The following is a 26,292-nucleotide window of genomic DNA, read 5'->3' on the forward strand; positions in this document are numbered from 1 at the left end:
AGCTTTTTTAAAAAAAGACTTGTGATTTCAAAGGGCACAAATTAATATTCTAATCTTGTATACAAGGTTTCAATCTTTTTAAAATCTTAAACAAAATTCTGCAGTGATAGTCTTTAAAATATTGCATACAATTCTTTCCTGAACAACTGGGGAAATTGTGGTATTCGTGCATCACTGGTACAGTGCGTTACTAAACTGTTGGAGAATTTAAACCATAAAATTACCCCACAGAAGTCACAAAACAGGCCTGATAACCATCTGCTTTTATTTAAAGGTAATGTTACATGATATGATGTTGTACTGCGCTGGATGGGTGTACAGATCTCACTCATCAGTCTTGTTTTTCACAGAAAACCTGGCGTGATCATTTAACTTGTTACCTATACCTTTTTTTTAAAATAAAAAATCAGCAGTATGTCAGCACAGTACTGTTACAATAAAAACCAATGAGTTTTTAAGCATATGCTCCACACATCCAGTACTTCAAGGAATGTACAAATGTTGATTTTATTCAGAATATAAAATAAATTACAATTCTTAGCACTGACAAGGGTAGTAAACAAGTTGCTCATCTGAGATCCAGCAGTCCAACTGAGCTCCACTAACTTAATTACAAGTATTTCAATGATGGAGAGTCACTTTCCATAAAGCCTGGTTCATAGTCATTCATCCTGTAGTCTTCAGTATCGAAGCAGCCATTTAATGGAGACCATAATAACATATGCATGTCACCTCCATTCATTGGGGCAAAGGAATTAAAACATATCACCACCCATACCTGCACCACCCATGCCACCCATACCCCCCATTCCTTGTGCCTTGTCATCCTTTGGGAGTTCTACAACTACAGTTTCTGCTGTTGCGAGGAGAGAGGCAACTCCAGCTGCATCCATCAACGCAGTCCTCACAACCTGCAAGTAAAAATATTTCTATTTAAATTTACAAGCAACTTGACGACTTACTGCCCTGTAGTGAAGTGGGGAATTAACCAGAGCAGAGAAGAAAAAGTAGAACACCTAGGCAGTAGTGACTAATATATTAGGCTTTATAATTAAGGATACCAGTATAACAGATTGGCGAAAAGCTGGTTTTAAGGGGCTGAGAATAGAACTTGGCAAAATGAACAATAGTATTGGCAAACAATGACTCAGAACAGCAATGGGAAACATCTCAAACGGTGTTCAACAGACGCCAGGAAAAATATATTCTAACATACAAGCAGCTATCACATGGATTAATAAAGTCATAAGGGAAAAATTGAGGGCAAGGAAAGAGGCACAGATTAAATACACAGACAGAAGGGGAGTGCATGATGAGGAAGAATACAAAGAGATTAGGAGAGAAGTTTTAAAAAAAAGGCAAAGAGGAACTATGAAATGTAATTATCAAGAAACAAAATAGTTAAATATTTCACAGGCACATCAATTAAAAAAAGGCCAGGATGGGAATAGGGTCACTAAGGGATGGACAGGATAATGCCACGGGTAGTGAGCGATGGCAGAAATATTAATTACTTTGCCTCAGTATTTACTAGGAATATAGAACAGATGGACATGACATTAGATCATGAGATTAGTAATGAAATAACCATTTAAAATAAGATATTAAATATACTAATCAAACTCAGGTAACAAACCCTGGTCTGGATGGATTACATCCACACATTTTAAAATAATTTAGGGAAGAGATAGCTGAGGCATTACTGCACATATTTAATAATTCATTAGAAAAAGGTGTAGTGCCAGAGGACTGGTGGATAGCTAACGTAATACCAGTTGAATCTCCCTTATCTGGAGTACTGCATACAGTTCTGGTTGGCATATTATTAAAAATAGATAAGAGGCACTGAGATGCAGAGAAGATTTACAAGGATGATACCAGAAATGCAAGGGTATACCTATCAGGAAAGGATGAACAGGCTGGATCTCTGTTTGAAACAAAGGCTGAGGGGTGAATTAATTGAGATCTTTAAAATTGAGAGGTTGTAATAGAGTGGATACAGAGTTTCCACTTATGAGGAAGAGCATAACTAGAGGCCATCTATATAAGATAGTCACTAAGAAATCAAATAGGGAATTCAGAAGAAACTTCTTTACCCAGAGAGTGATGAGAATGCAGAACTCGCTACCACAGGGAATAGGTGAGGCAAATAGTATAGATGCATTTAAGGGGAGGCTAGATCAGCATATGATGGAGATGGTAATAGAGGTTTATGCAGACAGAATTAGATGAAGAAAAACAGGAGGAGGCTTGAGTGGAGCATAAATGCCAGCATGGACTGGTTGGGATGAATGGCCCCTATGTAAAGTTGCAGAGACTAAAACATTTTAAGGATTTCTGAACTCCTGAGGCTGGCTTAGAGGGAGGAGACTACTCAAATAGCACCCAAAATACATGTGCAATATGCACTTGGAAGTTAATATTTGGGTCCATTGTATCAGAGTGATCAGAGTCTATATGTATAATCTGTAACTAAAACAAGCAACCCTTAATTAGGCCATAGAATAAAATGCAGTAAGCAATCGTGGCTTGGTCCATTAAAGTAATCTAGAGAATATTATAGGAAAACATATACGAAGTCATAAACTGACAGTACCTTTGTAGGATCAATAATTCCTTTTTCCACCATCTTAACAAACTCCCCAGCCATTGCATCATAGCCAATCTCTGATGGACTCTGCAAGATCTTCTCCACAATTAGGCTTCCTTCAACTCCAGCATTTTTGGCAATGGTCATCGCAGGTATTTTCAAAGCTTTAGTAACAATTTCAATTCCTGTTGAAATACACAAACATCAGCATGTAAAAATGACCAATAATTTACCATGACCCCCCCACGTAAATGTGCAAGTCATAGTTAGACCATGAAAAGCACCAATTACACAGCTCCAGGGTGTAAAAGACTTTATTTGAACTTACGGGGCAGTGCCAAATGTAGGCCGGTGGTTTTACAAATGCCTGTCCAGAAGCAAAATGCTCCCACACAACTAAAAGCTATTGGTGACAGTAGTTATGGCCACATCTCCATTTACTGACCAGGCCCCCAGACGAGACTTACTTGGGCTGTGCACATTTTCAGGCTGGCTGCTTGAAATAAATTCAGATTAGTAGGGTCAGAGTTGTGTGAAGAAATCCAATTATTCCAAAGTAACTTGAATCAAAACAGTGTTGTATAGTATTTTGTACAATGTTGTACAAGTTATATACAACTGAAAAAGAAAACCTGAAAGCATCAGGTTTGTTGCACATTAGGTAAAACCACAACCTGCAGCTGTAAAACAAAAATGCAATGAAGTGTATGAAAGAATATTCCAGACAAGTCGCACACCAATCGGGGGAAAAAAAGTCACATTTTCTATAGCTGAAAATGAAATGAACTAACTATAAAAAAAACAAACAGTACTTCTGAATCACTTACCAACTTTTTGGTCTTCATTGACTGGTTGGAGAGCATCCAACGCTGGGATGCACCGCAGTAGAGCACATCCACCACCAAGAACAATACCCTCCTCCACAGCAGCTCGAGTAGCATTAAGCGCATCAGTTACTCTGTCTTTCTTCTCATTCACCTCTACATCACTGGTACCGCCAATCTATATCCACAAATGAACAGTTGAAATTCCCATCCTTTTTGGTATTAGTTCCACAGAGATGAGCATTAAGCTCACTTGAAGTCAATCCAAATATATATATTTGTATGACAATTATATTAACGAATACACACAATCTAACAACACTGTGCACTACTGGTGTACACAAATAGCATATCCTCAAGACTACAAATTCTTTACCTTCAATACTGCCACACCATCCGATAGTTTAGCTAGCCTTTCATTTAGCTTTTCCTTCTCGTATTCACTGGTTGTAACTTCTAACATTTCCACGATTTCCTGAACACGCTTTTCAATCGCAGTCTTGTCACCCTTGCCTTTCAACAGCATGGTATCATCTTTGGTGACTACAATTTCACCAACTTTACCAAAGTCGTGTGCCTGGATATCATCCACATTCAAGCCGATTGCCTCATCCCCAAATACCTACAAAAGTCCACAATCAGTCATTTGGTTGTACGAAAAGCTGAGATCCATTCGTGAAAAGTTTGCTATATTCTACTTGCTTTTGAATTGCACAAAAGCTTTTGCAATTCAAATAAATCTCTTACTCAATTCTTACAGCTGACAAGTTTCACTGAAATCCGGTCTTCAAAAATACTGAATTTAAATTAATATTGCTTTCCTCAATTCAGTAGACAGTTCGATTGGATGTGCTGAGTTGAAGTGAGTGCATCAAGCAGACACCAGTTTGTCTGACTCCTCCCTCCCTACATCAGCCCAGGGCAAAGATGTTCTGAAATCCGGAAATTCCTGGAATCCAAAATGGCCTTGGTCCCGAGGTTTCCGAATTTTGGACGTCACACCTGTACTACAAAAAAACCCGGCAATATATTCCCCCACAGACAAGTTTCTCCCAAAGGCACTGGGTAATGCTAGGGCAAGGCACCAGCTGCACTTCAATAGTGGCCTCGTGGCCATTCTTTACACGTTAGTCTAGATAGAGATCATTAGATATTAACCCATAGAGGACATCACAACAAAATTCAACCCAGTCTTTACAAAAACGCTCACTTTCCAGCAAGAGCCAGTGGATCACGAGCGGGAACCGTGGCTGACATTAGTTAGCTCAGTACAGATCAGGGATCAAGCCACACGATGCATTTACCCACTAACTTATCAGGGAGCATGTCAATATTTTAAGCGAAAAAGTATTTTATTTAAGTAAAATGTGCTATTTAGACCTTTACAGTAGCGATGTAGTGAATGCACTATATTTAAATTGATGATAGGCCCAGTGCCAGGGAAATGGGAAACATTCTTTACTATGGATTATGATCCTCCCTCACCTTGCCACTTTAAATCCTAGAATATACCCTGATATTTCTTCCCTCCTCAACTCTTCATGGTTGCATAACCTGGTAGAAAATGATGGTATGTAAAATGGGGCTGTTTTGTTTAGAACAGGAGATTATGGGTTTGGTTTGATAGAGGTACTTCGAAGTATTTAAATTATGAATGGAAGGGTCAGGATAAAAATAGACTGTTTCTAAGTAAGTGAGGGGTCTAAATTAAAGATTAAATGTAATAAATTTAGGACAGAGGAAAAACATTTCTTTTAAAAAAAAACGCGTTGAGGGTGTGGCGTCCACTACTATAATTAGTAATTGAAGCACAGGGGTGTAGGTAGGATGAGGACTACTGCTCAAATAAACACAGACTGTTTAGGCCAAGAGGCCTGTTTGCATGTTGTAATTTCTACGTAATTCTATAACCACTGCCCCCCGACCCGATACCAAACTACAATTCAAAAGGAGGGCTGATGCACAACCTTATCACCCGTACTCAAATTTGAATCTTCAGTTTGCAGAAGTCTCGGAATCATTACCTTATCGTTACTTATGATTTAATACTAAACATATACTGTGAAAAAACCTAGAGTTTCAAAAATACTTGAAATCAGAAATAAACACTTTAGCTCCCAAGATGCTAATTAAGAATTTCCATTTTAACGTAAGTTATGAAACTACCCTCTGGAACCAACCTCGAAGATTCAACTTCATAGTATCCTCAACAGCCTGAACTGAGCAAACAGTGAATCCCAAACAATGGCAGCAAGTCGTTTACTCATGGTTGAATATAGTAATTGGCATGCTTGGTCTGTATTCAACTGCGGTCACTGTACTTTGGATGATGCCACAGCATCATAAGCACAGGAGTCAGCCTGCACCTGGAGCTGAGTGAACCAGGGGCCAAAATGCAGTTGAGTTGTCAAAATCATTGCATTTTTACATCAGGAGGTTTGTCAGTAAAATTTGTCTAAAGATTTATACTTGCATACAACACAATCCCCCCTCAACGTTGAACCGACTAACAGTAATAAGTCACATCTCATATGCAGTATTATTATTGCAGTTTGTATGTTCAAATTTCAATTTCACTATCAATAAGAGGACAAGTTAAGTTCTTCCACATTTAAGTTTATTTGTGCAAAGTAGCCCCAAAGCAATGGCTCCTGAAGTAACGTATTGTATTTCCTCTATACAAGTTTTTTTTTTAAATAAAAAAAAAATATTTGATTCTACTCACTGTACCACCAGTAGCGATGGCCATGTCCTTCAGTTGATTCTTCCTGTTGTCGCCAAATCCAGGCGCTTTTACGGCCACAACTTGCAAGCCAACCTTCAATCTGACGATTCGAGATGAAGAAATTTTAAATATACATAAAAGGTTTGATTTTTTAAAAACTAATAGTACTAATTGTATTTCAATTAATACAAATGGGATAGAACAGTAACAGAATTTAAGTTCTTTCAGGAACAGAAAAAATGTAATGATTTTGACAATATTTAGCATTCTGTTAATGGTACTGAGCTTGAAAGCACATACTTAATTCATCCCATACTGTTAATCATTCTACACAAACACATCAATTTTGATCTTTAACCCAAACATAATGTGAGCTCATAAGACTTACAAAAGTAAGTTTAAATTTTAGTTTTTAGGTCTCTAGTTGAATGATGGCAGGAAAACTAACCTATTCAAAACCAATGTGCTGAGTGCTTCTCCATCGATATCTTCAGCAACAATAACCAGAGGTTTACGGTGTGCATTGGCAATCTCCAAGGCTGGCACAATGGACTGTACGTTTGAGATTTTCTTTTCACTAAGCAGAAGGTACGCATCTTGGAATTCACATTTCTGGCCTGTTAAAAATAAACTAGGATTTAAGTAATGTTCTTTATTAAAAACATATTATAGTTAGATATTTTGCCAATCCAGCAGTTGGGAATACTCAAATGTTCAAATTCCAATCTGAAAGGTTGAGAGTTCAAATACTAGCTAGAACTCATGTGGGAACAAAGAAGTTGGAAAAAGGCAGCCAAGGATCAACCTGTCAAACCAATCCAAAAGGTTGGTACGAATGGATTCATGCAAACAAGTGCATTAGATATTTTCTTTACATTTTGAATTAAACAACATATTCCTAAATACCTAGCTAAGTCAATAATGTCCAGTTTAAAGCAACTGTCCATGACAGTATTGGTAGGAGTGACCACCTTGTGGAGATGAAGTCCCATCTTCACACTGAGGACACTCTCCATAGTGGTGTGTGGCACTAACACCATGCTAAATGGGATAGATTCAGAACAGAACAGATCTAGCACCTCAACTGGGCTTCCATGAGGCGCTGTGGGCCATCAGCAACAGCAGAGTTGTATTCCACCACAATCTGCAACCTCATGGGCCGGCATATCTCTCACTCTACCATTACCATCAAGCCAGGGGATCAACTCTGGTTCAATAAGAGAATGTCAGGAGCAGCACCAGGCGTACCTAAAAATGAGGTGCAAACCTTGCAACACAGGACTACATGCATGATAAAACAGAGCTAAGCGATCTCACAACCAACAGGAGATCAAAGCTCTGCAGCCCTGCTACATCCAGTTGTAAATGATGGTGGACAATTAAACAACTAATGGGAAGAGGAGGCTCCATCAACATATCCATCCCCAATGATGGCCAAGCCCAGCAGGAGAGTGCAAAATACAAGTCTGAAGCATTTGCACCCATCTTCAGCCAGAAGTGCAGAGTGGATGATCCATCTCGGCCTCCTCCAGAGGTCTTCACCATCACGGAAGCCAGTCTTCAGCCAATTCGATTCACTCCACATGTTATCAAGAAACTGCTAAGCGTACTGGATACAGCAGAGGCTATATCCAGTCCTGACAACATCCCTGTTGTAGTGCAGAAGACTTGTGCTCCAGAACTAGCCGTGCCTCTAGTCAAACTGTTCCAGTACTACAACACTGGCATCTACCCGACAATGTGGAAAACTGCCCAGGTATGTCCTATCTACAAAAAGTAGGACAAACCCAATCCAGACAATTACCGCCCCATCAGTCTACTCTCAATCATCAGCGAAGTGATGGAAGGCATTGCTATGAAGCGACACTTCTCGCCATTAACAGACAATGATTATCTCCAACAAGAGAGACTAGCAAGCTCTTCTTGACATTCAACAGCATTACCCCATTAACAACATCACTGGACCAGCCACATAAATACTGTGGCTACAAGTGCGGGCCAGAGGCTGGTTATTCTGCAGCAAGTTTGTGTGTGGTATTTTCCTGAGTACTTTTTAAATAAACCTAGAAAGATACAAGTAGGAATCAGCTGTAAGTTGTATCAGAGAGCTTGAAGGAGGAATTGCACACCTTTAGCTGTATTGATGAAGTAAGGCGAGATGTAACCTCGATCAAATTTCATTCCTTCAATGATCTCAAGCTCATCGTGGAGTGTTTTGCCATCCTGTTTAAACAATATGTAACAAAGAAACCATCAGAATACAATATACCCTTAAAAAAAAGATAACAGTATAGTAGCACAGATATTGAACTTTTCGGTCAATGGCGGATGTATTAAAAGTTAGTCAACATTATAATACCTTGAACTAATTGTACTTGCCTTGACAGTGATGACACCCTTGCGCCCAACTTTCTTCATTGCATCCGAGATAAGGTCACCAATTTCCTTATCTCCATTGGCTGAAAGACTTGCTACCTGTAACAAAAAAAAGGGAGAAAGTCAGTTTTCCTGAGTACACTGGGTAACAATAGTTAAGGAGATAGTTATGCTGTATTGCAGTCATCATCGGCTACAAGTTTATATAATAGTGTTACTTTGACAGGTTAAAATAAAGTTGTTATGCAATCTACCACTATAAAACAAATCTCTTAACGACAGCCGACTGATTTGGCCTGCATAACATGAAAGTTGAACACAATCATCAGTAACTAGTGGGGTGTCGCAGGGATCAGTGCTGCGACCCCAACTATTTACAATCTATATTAACGACTTGGAAGAAGGGACTGAGTGTAGCGTAGCCAAGATGGGAGGAAAAGCAAGGAGGACACAAAAAATCTGCAAAAGGACATAGACAGGCTAAGTGAGTAGGCAAAAATTTGGTAGATGGGAGTATAACGTTGGAAAGTGTGAGGTCATGCACTTGGGCAGAAAATAAATCAAAGAGCAAGTTATTATTTAAATGGAGAAAGATTGCAAAGTGCCGCAGTACAGCGGGATCGGAGGGTACTTGTGCATGAAACACAAAAGGATAGTATGCAGGTACAGCAAGTGATCAGGAAGGCCTATGGTATCTTGGCCTTTATTGCAAAGGAGATGGAGTATAAAAGCAGTGATGTCTTGCTACAACTATACAGGGTATTGGTGAAGCCACACCTGGAATACTGCGTGCAGTTTTGGTTTCCATATTTATGAAAGGATATACTTGCTTTGGAGGCAGTTCAGAGAAGGTTCACTAGGTTGATTCCGGGGATGAGGGGTTGACTTATGAGGAAAAGTTGAGTAGGTTGGGCCTCTACTCATTGGAATTCAGAAGAATGAGAGGCAATCTTATCAAACCGTACAAGATTATGAGGGGGCTTGACAAGATGGATGCAGAGAGGATGTTTCCACTGATGGGAGAGACTAGAACTAAAGGGCATGATCTTAGAATAAAGGGCCGCCCATTTAAAACAGAGATGAGGAGAAATTTCTTCTCTCAGCGGGTTGTAAATCTGGAATTTGCTGCCTCAGAGAGCTATGGAAGCTGGGATATTGAATAAATTTAAGACAGAAATAGACAGTTTCTTGAACGATAAGGGGTTATGGACAGCGGGCAGGGAAGTGGAGCCGAGTCCATGATCAGATCAGCTATTATCTTACTGAATGGCGGAGCAAGCTCGAGGGGCCGTATGGCCTACTCCTGTTCCTATTTCTTATGTTCTTATCCCCTACTAAAAAGTAAATAGGAGAGATAGCGAAGGTCCACATTTAATAAAGTTAATGGGCCAGAATTTACTTGTAGCTGCTCCCGCTCTCCCGCCATAACTTCACGAAAGCCCTGTTTATGCATGCAAGAATTGTTATCTGCAGTGCTTTGTGCTCTGCACAATGGGTGGTCAGTGCTTCGATGCTGGGGATGTTGACCTGATCGAGGACGCTAACATTGGTACGCTTGTCCTCCCAGGGGATTTGCAGGATCTTTGATGGGATTTCTCCAGCGTTGAAGCACTGACCACACTCGACCAGCTCTGTTGGGCGGGCCACATTGTTCGCATGCCCGACACAAGACTCCCAAAGCAAGCGCTCTACTCGGAACTCCAGGTGGGTAGAGGAAACATTTCATGGACAACCTCAAAGCCTCCTTGATAAAATGCAACATCCACACCGACAGCTGGGAGTCCGTGGCCAAAGACTACCCTAGGTGGAAGAGGAGCATCCGGGAGGGCGCCGAGCACCCAGAGTCTCGTCGCCGAGAGCATGCAGAAAAAAAGCGCAGGCAGCGGAAGGAGCGGCGGCAGACCAGGGCCCCACCCACCCTTTCTTTCAACGACTATCTGTCCCAGGAACTGTAATTCCTGTATTGGACTATTCAGTCACCTAAGAACTCACTGAGTGGAAGCAAGTCTTCCTCGATTTCAAGGGACTGCCTATGATGATGACAGACAATGGGTGTGGGTTAAACAAATGACACAACCGCTGCAGTTTCAAAGCAAATTGTTATGGGAAGGGCAGCTGGAAGTAGAAATAACAAAAAGACTTGGATTTATATAGCGCCTTTCATGACCGCTGGATATCTCAAAGCGCTTTACAGCCAATGAGGTACTTTTGGAGTGTAGGAACTGTTGTAATGTGGGAAATGCAGCAGCCAATTTGCGCACAGCAAGCTCCTACAAACAGCAATGTGATAATGACCAGATAAACTGTTTTTGTTAAGTTGAGTGAAGGATAAATATTGGCCAGGTCTCTGGGGATAACACCCTGCTCTTCTTTGAAATAGTGCCATGGGATCTTTTACGTCCACCCAAGAAAGCAGATTGGGCCTCCGTTTAACATCTCACCTGAAAGACGACACACTCGACAGTGCAGCACTCCCTCAGCACAGCACTGGAGTGTCAGCCTAGATTTATGTGCTCAAATCCCTGGAGTGGGATTTGAACCCACAACATTCTGACTCAGAGGCAAGTGTGCTACCAACTAAGCCACAGCTGACACAGTCTCCCCAGAAAGGGAGTGGGGGGGTGGGGGGGAAGATATACACGGTGGTAGAATTATACTGCAAATGGTGGAGCTAGTGGAAGATTGTCTGGCAAATAGTGAGGCTGGCAAAATGGAAAGCAAGATCCAAGGAGTCTTGTTGTTCAGAAGGAGCAGAACGATGAAAGGACATTCAGAAGCTGCAGGCAAAAGGCAGTATCAGAGCAGAAACAGAGTGACGGATCTATAAAAAAGCAAGATTAGAAGGAGCATACACAGGGCGAGGAGAAGACAGAGCGAGCGATGGGGGTGGGGGAGAAGATGGTGCAAGAGCAAGTCCAGGATGGATGAGTTGAAGACACAAGGCAAGACTGAGGGGCAGTGGTGGGGGAGAGGAGAAAACACAGGGCGAGAGAGGACAAAGGGGGCGAGGGGGAAGGGAGAAAGGGGGCGAGGGTGAGGGGGAAGAGAGAGATGGGGGGCAAAGGAGAGAAGGGGGTGCAAGAAGAGCGGGGGGAGCGAGAGAGAGAAGAGTGCGGGAAGTGGGGAGGGGCAGAGAGCGGGAGGGGGAAAAATGCCGGCAAGCATGGTTTATTTTTTCAGTATGAAAGCAAACCTACACTTTTACAGAAAACTATGGAAAATATTGCCCTTTAATGCTGATTTCCAAGTCATAGCCAGGGCCACTATTTTACCATTTTGAATTCCCTTATTACCTGGGATTTTTTTAAATCAGTTTTGAAATTATGTTCCACAATTACTTCCATTTTTATGTGAAAACCACAAATCAGTGATGTAGGTTATTAGTTCCCATACTATATATAAGCCTTGGTTTACTATGTTATCTTTTCTTCATCATCAGCTTCATCAGAAACCTGTACCTTGCTCTGAACCCACAAGTGCAACAGGTAAAAATATAAAAGTCCCAGAAACACAACCCGATCATTCAAAATCAGTCGTTCTCTCCAAACTGTGCCAGGAAAATTTCAAGGTTACGAATAAAATATATCCCACAAACAACAAAGTCTTGGTAAAGGACACAAATGCAGCCACACGGGAGCAATTTCACTTTAGTGTCGTCACTTACACCCCGCATAGAGATGGGTAGCCTACTTTTTCATAAACATGTGCACGTGCAGTTATTTTGCACCAGCTAAAGAATTTGCATTGCAGCATTATAGCCATGTAGTTAAAGTCAAGTCTATCTGCAAGCCCTCTGAAATTTTTCCCAAGGGTAAATATGCTCTCTCTTTTGGAATCAATGAATTGTAGACAAATCAGCTAAACCTCATGATGGGTTGAAAGATACCACGGTCAATTATTAGTGCTCACTAAAGCCAAGTGGGGAGAGAATGGGATTTTGATCCAGAATGTGCCGCTGGAAGTCATTCTTTGAGTGTAGAAAATCTCACATCATCCAGCTGAATGTTTTCTTCGCATCTTGGATCAATATCAGGGTGGGTGGGCTATTTGAACTTGGCAATATATTAAATAGTTATCTGAACACCTAAATTTAATGTTCAGATGGTAAAGATACGATATGGTCAGTTTATGGAAAAAGACACAAAATGATAGCAATGTAAATTCTCACGCACAGCACTTTTCAGTTATATGTTACTTGAAACACAAGTACCTGAGCAATTTCTTCTGGGGTTGTAACTGGTTTGGACATCTTTTTCAGCTCATCAATTACAGTTTCTACAGCCAGCATGACCCCTACAAGAGAAAAAGTTAAAATTAGCAGGCACATCAAAATATCTAGATCACAAGTAGGTAAATTTATAAAATTACATTTTCATGTTTAAAAGTCTATCAGCTGAATTGTGTAAAAAAAAGTACAAGTCTGCAAAAAGTCAAATGCATATACAATGTTACAGATTTGCAGTCTTGTGAATCTTTGCCTCGGACTTGACATTAATAGGCAACTTTCCCATAGCAGTCCTTTTGTGTCAGTTGTAAGCAACATAGTCAGAACATTGGTAACTGGTGCAGGATCAGCATGCAATCAAAGCCACTGATCCAACTTTCCCAATTCCTTGCTTTTGTAGATTGCTGACCAATTGCACCAAAAAATAAAATGCAATAGAATTTTATTGAGACTCAGGATATTGAATTTTTTGGGATCTCACAACACATGAAAGTCTCAATTTTGCCACTATGGCTCTCTGGACGCACGTTTGTTTATTAGGCATCGCACCATGTCGCAGGCCCAGTCTTTACATATTTTCGAAACACAACACACTGCCATCACTTTCTGTCATCAGGTCATTTGACTGCAAACAACTAGTGCTGATTTTTGCAGCAAGACACTTCTAAAACCACTTGCCTTTCTGAAATGCGGTTATGGAAAAGGTTCGGTTCACTTTGGCTTCACAGTTGTGTTTATTTTCTTAGTAATTTTGCTCAATTTTCATTTGTTTTGTTATTTACGTCCAGTATACTCTTAATTTATTTTTAAACTTAAAATTCACCACTTGACTTATTTATGGAGCTTAATTCAAATTACTGAATAATTCATTTTTGTTAAGTGCAATAAACATTCATAGAATCATAGAAGTTTACAGCACGGAAAGAGGCCATTTCCGCCTATCGTGTCCACGCTGGCCAATAAGAGGCTATCCAGCCTAATCCCACTTTCCAGCTCTAGGTCCGTAACCCTGCAGGTCACGGCACTTCAAGTGCACATCCAAGTACTTTTTAAATGTGGTGAGGGTTTCTGCCTCTACCACCCATTCAGGCAGTGAGTTCCAGACCCCCACAACCCTCTGCATGAAGAAATTTCCCCTCAAAACCTTTTACCAATTACTTTACATTTATGCCCCCTGGTTGTTGACCCCTCTGCTAAGGGAAACAGGCCCTTTGTATCCACTATATCTAGGCCCCTCATAATGTTATAGACCTCAATGAGGTTTCCCCTCAGCCACCTCTGTTCCAAGAAAAACAAATCCAGCCTATCCAATCTGTCCTCATAGCCAAGATTCTCCACTCCTGGCACCATCCTCGTAAATCTCCTCTGTATCTTCTCCAGTGCAATCATGTCCTTCCTGTAATGCGGTGACCAGAACTGCACGCAGTACTCCAGCTGTGGCCTAACCAGTATTTTATACAGTTCAAGCATAACCCACCTGCTCTTATATTCTATGCCCCAGCTAATAAAGGCAAGCATTCCATATGCCTTCTTAACCACCTTATCTACCTGGCCTGCTACCTTCAGGGATCTGTGAACATGCACTCCCAGATCCCTTTGTTCCTCTATACTTCTCAATGTCCTACCATTTAATGTGTATTCCGTTTCCTTGTTGCATTACCTCACACTTCTCTGGATTAAATTCCATTTGCCACTGTTCTGCCCACCTGACCAGTTGATTGATGTCTTCCTGCAGTCCGCAGCTTTCTTCTTCATTATCAACCACGCAGCCTATTTTTGTATCATCTGCAAACTTCTTAATCATACCCCCTATATTCAAGTCTAGATAATTGATGTATACCACAAAAAGCAAGGGACCTAGTACTAAGCCTTGCAGAAACCCATTGGAAACATCCTTCCAGTCACAAAAACACCCATCAACCATCAAACAAAACATTGTTTGTACAGAATCCGGAAATAAATCACAGGGAAAGATTTTCAACCAAAATATAAAATGTATTTTCCCCCATTGGTCATTATAAAAAGGTTCCATGTAGTGCCCATTCTGATCACCTGATGGTGCAGCACATAAAAATATTTCTACCACAGCACCACTCAGTGGCCAGAATTCCTGCTTCAATCCTCAGTTAGAAATTGCTGATTAGTTGAAAAGCACCTCAAAACAGCAGGTTTGTGACTGATGCAAGATTTAACAGGGAAATGTAACATGTATCCTGCCCATTATTTAGCTCAGTTGAAGGAGAATTTTATGCTGGGTGTGGAAAATACTCACATTTGACAGCTGAACATAATAAATTTATATATGAGGAAGTTTTAAACAGTTGCAAATAAGCCACAAAAGACCATGGATGAGGTCTGAGAGTTGCCACAAGAGGAATCTAAAACAATTGTATTAATAGGCCTTTCAAAATGCACTACAGAAATTTAAACGAGAAATTATGATAGCTTTAGCAAAGAGTTCATATTTTACTAAAATTAATGTAGTATTAGTTCATATAAAACTACTACTACATTAATCATTTCTCTACATCCCCTTCTGGGGTACAGTTTGATGGGCACTACAACCCGCTGTAACTCAAAATCAAGAAAGGGTGCTAATGAAGCTGAAAGCTCTCTGAATTTGTGGTAAAATCTGGACATGAATAAGGAATTGGAAGGAGGAAAGAAAGTGGCAGGTAATGGTTAGGGAGTGACGTCAGGGTGGGTGGGGGAGGGAAGCATACTAAGTGGAGCCACCCAGAATTAAATGCTGTGGCCCCTTACTGTTCCTAATTTACAATAAGTTAGATATATAAACCTAATGCAAATTAATCAGGTCCGCAGATTGATACTCAACAAGGCAGTTTCCAAGATGGACAACGCAGCCAATGACCTACAAAAGGAGCTTGATAAATTGGGAATTGGACAAATCAATGGCAGATGGAATTCAATATTGTCAAGTCCAAGGTACTGCACGCTAGCAGGAAAAATGTCGCAAGCATTCTATGAATGGTGCAGATCAGTTTAGAAGGGATCTAATGCAATAATAGTTTCAGCACCGAACACCAAATCATGTGAAGCAGCAATAAATAAAATTAAATAAAGTTCAGTTATATTGCAAGATCAAATGAGTAATGAATCAATCAGGAGATGCCATGCTAAAAGTACCCTGCTGAGTGAACCTCAAGTGCTTTGTCCAATTTTGGTCACCAAGACAAAGGAAAACATTCAAGCTATTGAGGTGGTGCAAAGAGCCTCGAGGCCGATATGATGTCAAGGATCGAGTTACTAAAGAAAAAAACCCTGAAGAATTTGGGTCTTAACCTAAAGTGCTACTCATCAACGGCTACAATTGTCTTCCAGGTAGGCAGCGCAAGGAAGTACTGAAAGGCTTGTTCTAGAGTCAGTTAAATGTTTCAGGGTTGGAGAAGCAAAATGTAGCTATTTTATCCTGGACAGATGAGCCAAGATCTTCTAAATCTGTACCGTTCTTGTAAAGTGGCCATTCGTCATGTACGGGCTCAGTAAAACAGTGCCATAGCCAAGTGGATCCTGTCCTCACCCCACATACATCCATCCACAAACCTTCCAGCAGGAGTCACTGTACAGCAGTAAGGAACAGAATCCTAGATGGTTTCACTCCCACCACATCTCTCAAACACGAGAGTGTACAGGTCAATTGTAGCACCCTCATCACCACCCTGGTTGAGCTCAAGTCTTTTAGATTCAGTCTTTTAGATATTCCTTTGTAATAATCAGAATGGACTTGCGAGTAATTATTTCGGTATCTAAAAATATAGGTGAATGGATACCTTCAATATGATCAACACCAGTAAGCGCTTCTTACTCACAATATGATATTGAATGCAATACTAAATACCATTGGACCAATCAACATCACACAGCAGCCTACCTGGACAGGGATAACTTGAAATCAGACGCATGAAACAATATTAATTTTTAGTTCATATTGGTTTATCTCCCGTGGTATTGCACACAAGTCAAGATTAAATGCATTATTCAGGGTAAAAGGCTGGGGAGGAGGGGAGAGAGTGCACATCACATGGAAGAAAGGGACACCGAGCAAGGAAAGAGCACGAACGAGCGAGAAGTGCCACCAGGCAGCGACAGTGAAAGTTGGAGATTCAAAGGTACTGTTCAAAGAGCAGGGACCAAAGACAAATTATTCATTTCTCTGCAATTTGTGGCACATTGCTGTGCTTATTTCAACATTTTAAAGATTCTCAAATACTCATGTTACACATGCAACATTTTATATTGAAATGTGGATGGATTATGGTATTCAGGCTGGAAAAATACATATTTTATGTTATGCTAAAAATTATACTATTTAAGATTAGAAGTATTTGGTCATCAATACAAAAACTGATCGAACACTAACCTCGTCTAATTTCCACTGGATTGGCTCCTTTACTGATTTTTTCAAATCCTTCTTTAGCAATGGATCTTGCAAGAACTGTTGCTGTGGTGGTTCCATCACCTGCCTCTTCATTTGTGTTGTTGGCAACATCTTGTACAAGCTTAGCACCAATGTTTTGGTACTTGTCTTTTAAATCTATTGCTTTAGCTACTGTCACTCCATCTTTTGTTACTTTAGGACTTCCCCAACTCTGTTCTATAATGACTGTTCGACCCTAGATTTAAAAAAAAACAGTAAACATATTGGACCACTGTTAGTTATACATGTACTGGGATCAGTTTTTCAATATTTTGTTTCCCCAATACCCTGAAGGCACCAACTCTTGCAGTGGAATGGTTTGGTTCCAGACAACTGCAGCCTTCTGGCACCTTGCAAAAATGGTTCATCTTAATGTGCAATTCTTGACTAAAGTCACTTTGAAATGGCCAATTCCTAATGACCAGGTCATAAACTGGTTGAAAACAACACCGAACAAAAAAAGGTACACATTCATTCTGGGAAAATGGTCTTAAGTGACTACACTGGGACCAACAGGTCAGCGAATGCACTAGTTTGCAAGTAATGGAACGTTTTCAGTTAAGCATGGTCCCAAAACCCCTGGCCACAGTTTGGGAGTCTTTGCCCATTTTTCAACAGAAAGGGCTTGAAATTGTAGTTTAACTGAAGACTTGCCTAAAAAGGGGTGAACTCAAGACATTGCCATGGATTCTGATCAGATAAGAAGTGATTAGAATGAGAGATGGCAAGTTGTTTATTTCAGAGCCCAAAACAAACTGACAATTTGCTGCTGTGCCTGGTTTTTCAGACAGATATTTCACACCTTGGTGTTGGGCACTAAGAGAGGCTTCGAAAGATCGGAACACAGATATCAGAAAGACATCTATTCTGCATGGGTACCAAAAGATTGTTCTTGGAGGTTGAGCAAGATAACCCACCGACTAGCCCTAATGTGTTTTGTTATAGTAACAATGCACAAACAGAAGTAGTACAGATTGTACCAAGCGACTCTCATCATACCCATTTTTCATCTTCTGTGGAATAAAGTGGCTTATGCTTGAAACTAAACTTTGCATCACCTACTGTTAACACAGTCTGCCTTTGGAGAGATTCAGAGATCCAGTCCAGATCACAAAGGAATTTTTTAGTTAATACTTCTGGACCCCAATCTCACCACCACATATGTACTTAGGACAACAGTGGCCAACTTCCATTAAGAGATTGATGCTTAGAGAGAGCAACTGAATTCATGGAAGTATCTATGATAGGCCGAAATTCTGGAAAATGCTGGAATCCATCATCACGGAAGTAGTAACAGGGCACTTAAAAAATCATCATACGATTGGGCAGAGTCAACATGGTTTTATAAATGGGAAATTGTATTTAACAAATTTATTAGTGTTTGAGGATGCAACTAGCAGGGTAGATAAAGAGTAACCAGTGGATGTAGTATATTTGGATTTCCAAAAGCAATTCACATAAAAAAGGTGGCTACACAAGAAAAGGGTTCATGGGAATATATCAGCATGGATAGAGGATTGGTTAATGGACAGAAAACAGAGAGTAGGGATAAATGGGGCACTGGCAGGCTGTAACTGGTGGGGTTCTGCAAGGATCTATGCTCGGGCCTCAGTTATTTATAATCTATCTTCAATTAATATTAAAGTTTGCTGACGATACAAAGCTAGGTGGGAAAGTAAGCTGTGAGGACACAAATAGCCTGCAAAGGGATATAGACAGGTTAAGTGAGTGGGCAATAAGGTGGCAGATGAAGTATAATGTGGGGAAATGTGAGGTTATTCACTTCGGTAGGAAGGATTTAAAAACAGAATATTTTTTTAAATGGAGAGATTTGTGTCCTAGTACAAGAAACAGAAAGTTAGCATGCATGTACAGCAAGCAATTAAGAAGGCAAATTACATGTTGGTCTTTATTCCAAGGGGGTTAGAGTACAAGACTAAGTTTTACTTCAATTGTACAGGGCTTTGGTGAGACCACACCTGAAGTATTATGCACAGTTTTAGTCTCCTTATCTGAGGAAGAATATACTTGCCTTGCAGTGCAACGAAGGTTCATTAAATTGCTCCCTGGGATGAGAGGGTTGTCCTACGAGGAGAAATTGAGTAGATTGGGCCTATACTCCAGAATCTGGAGTTTACAAGAGTGAGTAGCGATCTCACTGAAACATCCAAGATTGACAGGGTAGATGCTAAGAGGTTGTTTGCCCTGGCTAGGGAGTCTAGAACTAGGGGGCATTGTCTCAGGATAAGGGGTCAGCCATTAAGACTGAAATGAGGAGCAATTTCTTCACTCAGAGGGTTGTGAATCTTTGGAATTCTCTACCCCAAAGGGCTGTGGATGTGGAGTCATTGAGTATATTCAAGGCTGAACTAGATTGATTTTTTGACTCTAGGGGGAATCAAGGGATTTGGGGATCAGACAGAAAAGTGGAGCTGAGGTCGAAGGTCTTATTGTATGGCCTACTCCCGCTCCCAAATCTTAAGTTCATAACACCCCCCACTTCCTCAGGGTGGGCAAGCCGCACTGTTTCCAGATAGGGCAAGCTCTTCGAGTGGCACATAGCTGTAACTGGGTCAAAGATGAAGGATGTTATCACGGAAGTTCCTCAAGGGGCATCCTGTTGAGCAATTCTGCATAAATACCATTTATTGCCATTGCTTCGCCTTGGGACTTTGAACTATATAGTCTCAAATTTTTATTTTGGAAGGGATGCCATAAGCTTAAAGATAGCCACAAAAAGGATATTGCTGACCCAAAGCCTGGGATCAGGTCTGTATAACTGCCAATAGGGCAGACTCAACTGCACATGAGATGGTCATTAATTGTCTTGCTTCTACAGCTGAAGTAAAATAGAAGATTCCTGCCAGTCACTCATATCTCCTGCAAAGATAACTATGAAGGAAAAGCCATTTGGCATTAAAAAAAGATGCATCATTGATAGTTCAATTTCACAAAGATGATCCTAAATCACTTTTCCACTGCCCAAGTTTTGCGGTCAAACATGTTTGAAAGGATTACTGTAGGTTAGTGCCAATGAATGACTGTTCCGGTGCTCTTCAATAATCCTGTGAGGACATTCTTACAACCTGGAGAGCATATTATAATGAACTCGCACTCAAACTAATGGCCATAGCAGAATGCCCATTTTAATGCAAAAGCCAGGAGTTGAAGAAAGACTTGATGCACACCTTTCATGACCACCGGACAAAGCGCTTTACAGCTAATGAAGTACTTTTGAAGTGTAGTCACTTGTAATGTGGGAAACGTGGCAGCCAATTTGTGCACAGCAAGCCCCCACAAACAGCAATGTGATAATGACCAGATGAGCTGTGTTTTTTCTAGTTATGTTGATTGAGGGATAAATATTGGCCAGGACACTGGGGATAACTCCCCTGCTCTTCTTTGGAATAGTGTCATGGGATCTTTTACGTCCATCTGAAAGACTGCACTGGAGTGCCAGCCTAGATTTTTGTGCTCAAGACCCTGAAATGGTCTTGAGCACAAAACCTTTTGACTCAAAGGCAAGTGTACTACCCACTGAGCCACAGCTGACGCTGAAAGCCCCAACTAAGCATCACCTTAAACATTCACTCCTTCCATTATCGGCGCAAGGAGATTGATGAAAAAATGCTATTGGTCTTGAGATCAGTGCCAAGCAACCCCAAACTCATGTTGCAACTGCCCTTCAGAAGCTGAGGAATTGGTGTTCCAGAGTGCAGCTCCAATTTTTATCCAAAAAGAGAACTCTAAGTAAGGCAAAGATCTTGTGGCTATCAGTGACTCTATTATAATGAGAGGTCAACATGGCATGTATAATCAAATGTGTCGGGAGTACCGTGGTGTAAATGAAAAGGATACCCTAGATTTCATTCTTCTAAGGGAGGATGAGGCAGGTCATGGCTATTCAGGACTGCATAACATTTAACGCTCGAGAAACCCACCGACATTGATTTCATCAAATTTTTGTCAGGCTGTCAACCTATTGTCTCATGAAGCTGCAGCAAGCTATTGGGGTATATGCCAAATCTTGGATTTTATCTAGAATGAAAACTTTAGCTGCAAGATCATGGTAGATAAGAGCTACTTTTTCTTTAAAAAGTGAGGCACACTTGTCCATCTTTACTCATTTTATTTGATGTCTTCATTAACAATGCATTGAATGGCACAGAAACTCTATTCATGTGGACTTCTCAGTAACTTGGTTTAGACAATTAAAAACATGGGTTTTGATGCATCCAACATTCAGCGGACCAAAAAAAAGCTAATTGTATCAAGGTCCAGTTGTAGTATGTCTAACGTGATTGAACCTTGGACCTTCTGATCAGTATAGTTCAGTACCCACTTGTGATGGGGAACTTATGTTAATTTTAACATATTGAAGATTATAACAATGTTGCAGCTTCAAACTGTGGCTAAAAAACTTGAAGGTTCTTAAATGACCGAATTTACCTCAACAGTTCCAACAAAGAATCTACATCTGAAATGTTGACCTTTATTACAACAAAAAAAATCTCATGTCCAAAACAATTCTGCACAAACATTAGTATTAACGTTGGTATTATGCAACAATTATACAACCTAGCTTATAATCAGCATGAATGTGCTTATAATTTGCTTACAATAAAATATTACTATAGTAGCAAATATATCAGAACGCTGACCTACCTTTGGCCCCATGGTAACAGCTACAGCATCGGCAAGAAGATCGACACCTTTCAGCATCAGAGCCCGGGCTTCGGCTCCGAATTTCACGTCCTTGGCGTAGGCTCGGGTAAGATGAGGTGCAAGTAGCCGAGACACAGGTCTCACTTGGCGCAAAACGGTTGGTAGACGGAGCATTGTCTGCAACAATAAAACGAGACGGTAAGATGGCAAACTTAAAAAAAAATTAAAGCAGACGTTAATGTGGAAGAGGCCGAGATCTGGAGTCAGTGGCGCGGGCCTCCCCACATGTCGTGAGGGGACGCACGTCACAAGGTCAAATCAAAGTGGAGCAACATTTTGTAAAATGAAAAAAATGCAAAAAAAAAGTCGGTAGCTAATAAGAATCCGACTCAAATCATATAAGAAAACATCCACGTTTGCAGATAAGACGTACAATTGCCGGCCAGACAGAAAGGAGATATGCAGCAATGAATCCTGGTTACTGCAGTTCATTCATTGCCTCATTTCATTAGCACGGAAAGTGATGCGCGTATTTTGCAAAATGTTTCAAAAATTATTTACCAAACCTATTTCCAAACGATCGCACTTACTGATTTATGTTTTTTTTTGAAGAAAAAAAACTGATGAGACAGTAACAGCCCTACCGTGAGAGCGGTTCAGCAAATGTGCGCACACTGCCCGATCGCCAGTCTTGAGTGTGAACCTCCCTCCACCGCTCTCCCCACCTCAGCACGTGGCTTTCCAGCCCGGCCTCACTGCCGCCCCTCACCCTGTATAGCCCACGATCACCATTCCGTGCAATGCATGACTACTCACAGTCCCTCGCCGGCAAATACCCGCCGGCTCACTGCAATCGGCGGATTTTTAGAGTTCGGGAAGGGGGCAATGCACCCGTGCGATTCAGAATTCAGCCTGGCACGAAACCGGGACTAGCCGCTATGCTGCTTCAGGGGTTCGAGTTCCAGAAACTTCCAGACGCTCGGCGTCGGCGGGGGTCAAAGTGCACGTTACCTAATTTTGCGGCTGTTGCGCAATAATTTTATTTGTGCGTTTGCTGCCTAAAAAATTGCAATAAAAAAAACAACAACCGTGTTTCTGTGGGTATAACACATGATCAGGCGCTGCTGCTTGCTGTCCTTGTGTGGATGGAAGGCGCACGGCGCGGCTCCGGGTGGCGCGCGGCCTGATGGAATGTAACATTCTCCCCACGTTCCAGGGAACGTCGCTGGGTTCGAAGGCTACTTCCTCACGTGGAGAGGCTGCCATAGTGGGTGCTGAACACAGAGAGACTTGCAGAGAAGCGGCTTCATCTCCAGCACTTTCTATAACCCACAACAGCAATGGTAAGTTTGGATATTCCATTTCGGTCATCTTTACATGCTAAACGGGAGGAATTAACCACTCGTGTGCCATTCTTGATAAGTAAAATGAGTTTTTTGGTGCTTTTTTAAAAAATCATTGTGATTTTCAATACATATAAGTGTCTGTCGGATACAGAATGATTTATTGAGTTCTGTATGTTTTTTTATCGAGGTACAAGAAAATTCTCATTAAAACCCTTGAACTATTTCCTTCTCGAAAGGAAAGCGATTCGCCACGCCACTGCTGGTTACAATGGCAATGAATAGGCATTGTGCTCACGATCCACGTTTATGTTGGTATCAGAAACCAGTTTGTAACAAAAGTGTTGTCGATTGAAGCACTTGACACAAATATTTGTTACTCTGTATCCTGCACGGATCTTTGGATGGAAATTAATAACTAATATCACTAACGTGCATTTGTGTAACGACCTTGCATGAGGATCGGCGGCGGGGTCTACAAGGTCAAATGAGCCTTTCCAATTAGGGGAGAAATCGCCCGTTTTAAGACCAAAGAATGCGTTCGACATTTTAAACCCGTTTTAAAAAAAAAAATGAAAAATACCATTACAATATTGCCCTTCATAACGGTTTTAGGCGAATTCTTTTTCGAAACGTTTTACATAGAAACATACAAAATAGGTGCAGGAGTAGGCCATTCGGTCCTTCGATCCTGAGCCGCCATTCAATGAGTTCATGGCTGAACTAGCAACTTCAGTACCCCATTTCTGCTTTCTCGCCATACCCCTTGATCCCCCTAGTAATAAGGACTACATCTAACTCCTTTTTGAATATATTTAGTGAATTGGCCTGAACAACTTTCTGTGGTTCACCACTCCCTGGGTGAAGAAGTTTCTCCTCATCTCGGTCCTAAATGGCTTACCCCTTATCCTTAGTCTGTGACCCCTGGCTCTGGACTTCCCCAACATTGGGAACATTCTTCCTGCATCTAACCTGTCTAAACCTGTCAGAATTTTAAACGTTTCTATGAGATCCCTTCTCATTCTTCTGAACTCCAGTGAATACAAGCCAAGTTGATTCAGTCTTTCTTGATATGTAAGGCCCGCCATCCCGGGAATCAGTCTGGTGAACCTTTGCTGCACTCCCTCAATAGCAAGAATGTCCTTCCTCAAGTTAGCAGACCAAAACTGTACACAATACTCCAGGTGTAGCCTCACCAAGGTCCTGTACAACTGTAGCAACACCTCCCTGCCCCTGAACTCAAATCCTCTCGCTATGAAGGCCAACATGCCATTTGCTTTCTTAACCACCTGCTGTTACCTGCATGCTAACCTTCAATCACTGATGTACCATGACACCCAGATCTCGTTGCACCTCCCCTTTTCCTAATCTGTCACCATTCAGATAATAGTATAATATTCAGATAACAATACTACCGGTTCAATTTGTCTAAAAATGTATTCTGAACATTTCGATCACACTTTATAATTTTAAATGATAGTCACTTCCATTTTGCTTAGATTTACTGATCACATTTAGAAACCAACTGTACAACAATGCGACATATTAAAATAAACTAACGGTGTGGCAACAGTTTATCTAATTCTTTAGTGTAACCCAACAATTCCAGATTTCCCCATTCCTCTTTTATATTTATTCATCTTGACCATTATTTATAAAGGTGAAACTATTAAGGAACATTGCTGGGTTTAAGGCTGTATGTGATTTATAACTTGTTAAGTTATTGAATGTGTTTTTGATTAGGCAGGTCAAGCGTTCAAAAAGTTTCTGCCCCTCTTCGATCGTGTTTTGGTGGAAAGGGTTGCAGCAGAAACTATGACAAAAGGCGGCATCATGCTTCCAGAAAAATCCCAGGGCAAAGTGCTTCAAGCAACTGTGGTAGCGATTGGACCCGGCAACCGAGTAAAGGTCAGTTCTCTTATAAAATGAAGAATCATTAATCTACATTCTTGTGATCTTAAATTATCAAAATCTGACCTGATGGATCATAGTTCTACATTGTTTTGAAAAGTGGTAAGATGCCTTGCTATTAAATTATATACACTTGAAAAGTTAAGCGAGGTTGCCTGGTGGATGGGGAGGACACACTGTCCATTCAAAGTTTTGGTGGAGATTGAGAAATATTATCTTGCACCTCCTGTTGGGGAGTGGGAGTTCTAAGATAACATATGGAAAGTCTCTTTCTCAAAAATCATGTTGCAGTAGTAACACCAAGCATAACTATCACTGCAGAGACAAGATCTTTTCTTTTTATTCTCAATGAGCTTTTGATTCTCATATGGAGGAACACTCCTTTTATAAGTAGGTGGAGGATCAGCCATGATCTTGTTGAATGGCGGAGCAGGCTTGAAGGGCCAAATAGCCCACTCCAGCTCCTATTTCTTTTGTTCTTATAAGGACAGCTATCACTTTTGTCATTTTTAACTCCCATGTGTTCTGTGAGTTATCTATAAAAAAACATTACTTGCTATAAAATGGAGTGCTGATGTTTGCAAAACATTAAAGAATGTTTTAATATCTGCTTCATTTGCATTTTTGTTTCAGAGTGGTGACATCCACCCAGTTAATGTAAAAGTTGGTGAAACAGTTCTACTGCCAGAGTATGGGGGGACTAAAGTTGTCTTGGACGATAAGGTTAGTACTATTATCCAGTACTTTTGAATACAGTTAGGTGTTTTTGTTTCTCTTGATAATCTGTATATTTTTCTTTCCCTCAGGATTACTATTTGTTTAGAGATGGAGATATTCTTGGAAAATACACAGCATAAGCTTTGGATGCGGCTCTGTGTCATGAAACTGACCATTCTATGAAGTACCTGTCTTTTTGTTCCAGTCTGTAAATACAATTTTATTTTTGACCTTTGGTACAATAAAATCAATACTGAACCCGCTATTTTGTTTCTCTGTCTTACTGCAACAGCTTACAAGCTTTGGAATTGGTGAAACATGTGATGACAAATCTTTTTAGTACACTTGAATCTTTGTATTAAATCTATAAATACAAACTTGTGAATCTAAACTATTGAACTTGGCACAGAAGTCGCTCAATCACTTTTATAATTCTATTTTTTTTTAAAAAGCCTTGCAATAAAATGTCTGTTGGTAA

The 26,292-nt window shown here is 40.7% G+C and overlaps 2 protein-coding genes and 1 long non-coding RNA gene across 6 annotated transcripts; 2 read left to right on the forward strand and 1 right to left on the reverse strand.

The window, feature by feature from the left end:
- Positions 1 to 248: 248 nt before the first annotated feature.
- hspd1 (heat shock 60 protein 1) lies at positions 249 to 22,786 on the reverse strand. Of its 4 annotated transcripts, none has more exons than XM_070875916.1 (12): positions 22,660 to 22,786; positions 21,844 to 22,020; positions 17,122 to 17,374; positions 12,726 to 12,808; positions 8,519 to 8,614; positions 8,269 to 8,362; positions 6,588 to 6,756; positions 6,140 to 6,239; positions 3,791 to 4,036; positions 3,418 to 3,592; positions 2,597 to 2,775; positions 249 to 911 (listed from the first exon to the last, which is right to left on the reverse strand). In XM_070875916.1, the coding sequence occupies exons 2-12, from the start codon at positions 22,015 to 22,017 to the stop codon at positions 756 to 758; spliced, it is 1,725 nt and encodes a 574-aa protein (XP_070732017.1). In that variant the 5' UTR covers positions 22,018 to 22,020; positions 22,660 to 22,786; the 3' UTR covers positions 249 to 755. The 4 variants fall into 4 exon arrangements, with proteins under 4 accessions (XP_070732017.1, XP_070732014.1, XP_070732015.1 ...); XM_070875913.1 differs by lacking the exon at positions 22,660 to 22,786 and adding an exon at positions 22,488 to 22,575; XM_070875914.1 differs by lacking the exon at positions 22,660 to 22,786 and adding an exon at positions 22,434 to 22,543.
- On the forward strand, positions 12,599 to 18,225 carry LOC139259948 (uncharacterized). The gene is made up of 2 exons (XR_011592691.1): positions 12,599 to 12,865; positions 17,966 to 18,225. It is a non-coding gene; the product is annotated as an uncharacterized lncRNA (long non-coding RNA).
- Positions 22,787 to 22,944: 158 nt separating the features above from the next.
- Positions 22,945 to 26,077, forward strand: hspe1 (heat shock 10 protein 1). The gene is made up of 4 exons (XM_070875919.1): positions 22,945 to 23,186; positions 24,930 to 25,094; positions 25,731 to 25,820; positions 25,904 to 26,077. Exons 1-4 carry the CDS (start codon positions 23,184 to 23,186, stop codon positions 25,952 to 25,954), a joined length of 309 nt encoding a protein of 102 aa, XP_070732020.1. The 5' UTR covers positions 22,945 to 23,183; the 3' UTR covers positions 25,955 to 26,077.
- Positions 26,078 to 26,292: the final 215 nt, after the last annotated feature.

Source organism: Pristiophorus japonicus, chromosome 3 (genome assembly GCF_044704955.1).
Source record: "Pristiophorus japonicus isolate sPriJap1 chromosome 3, sPriJap1.hap1, whole genome shotgun sequence".
Taxonomy (NCBI): Eukaryota; Metazoa; Chordata; class Chondrichthyes; family Pristiophoridae; genus Pristiophorus; species Pristiophorus japonicus.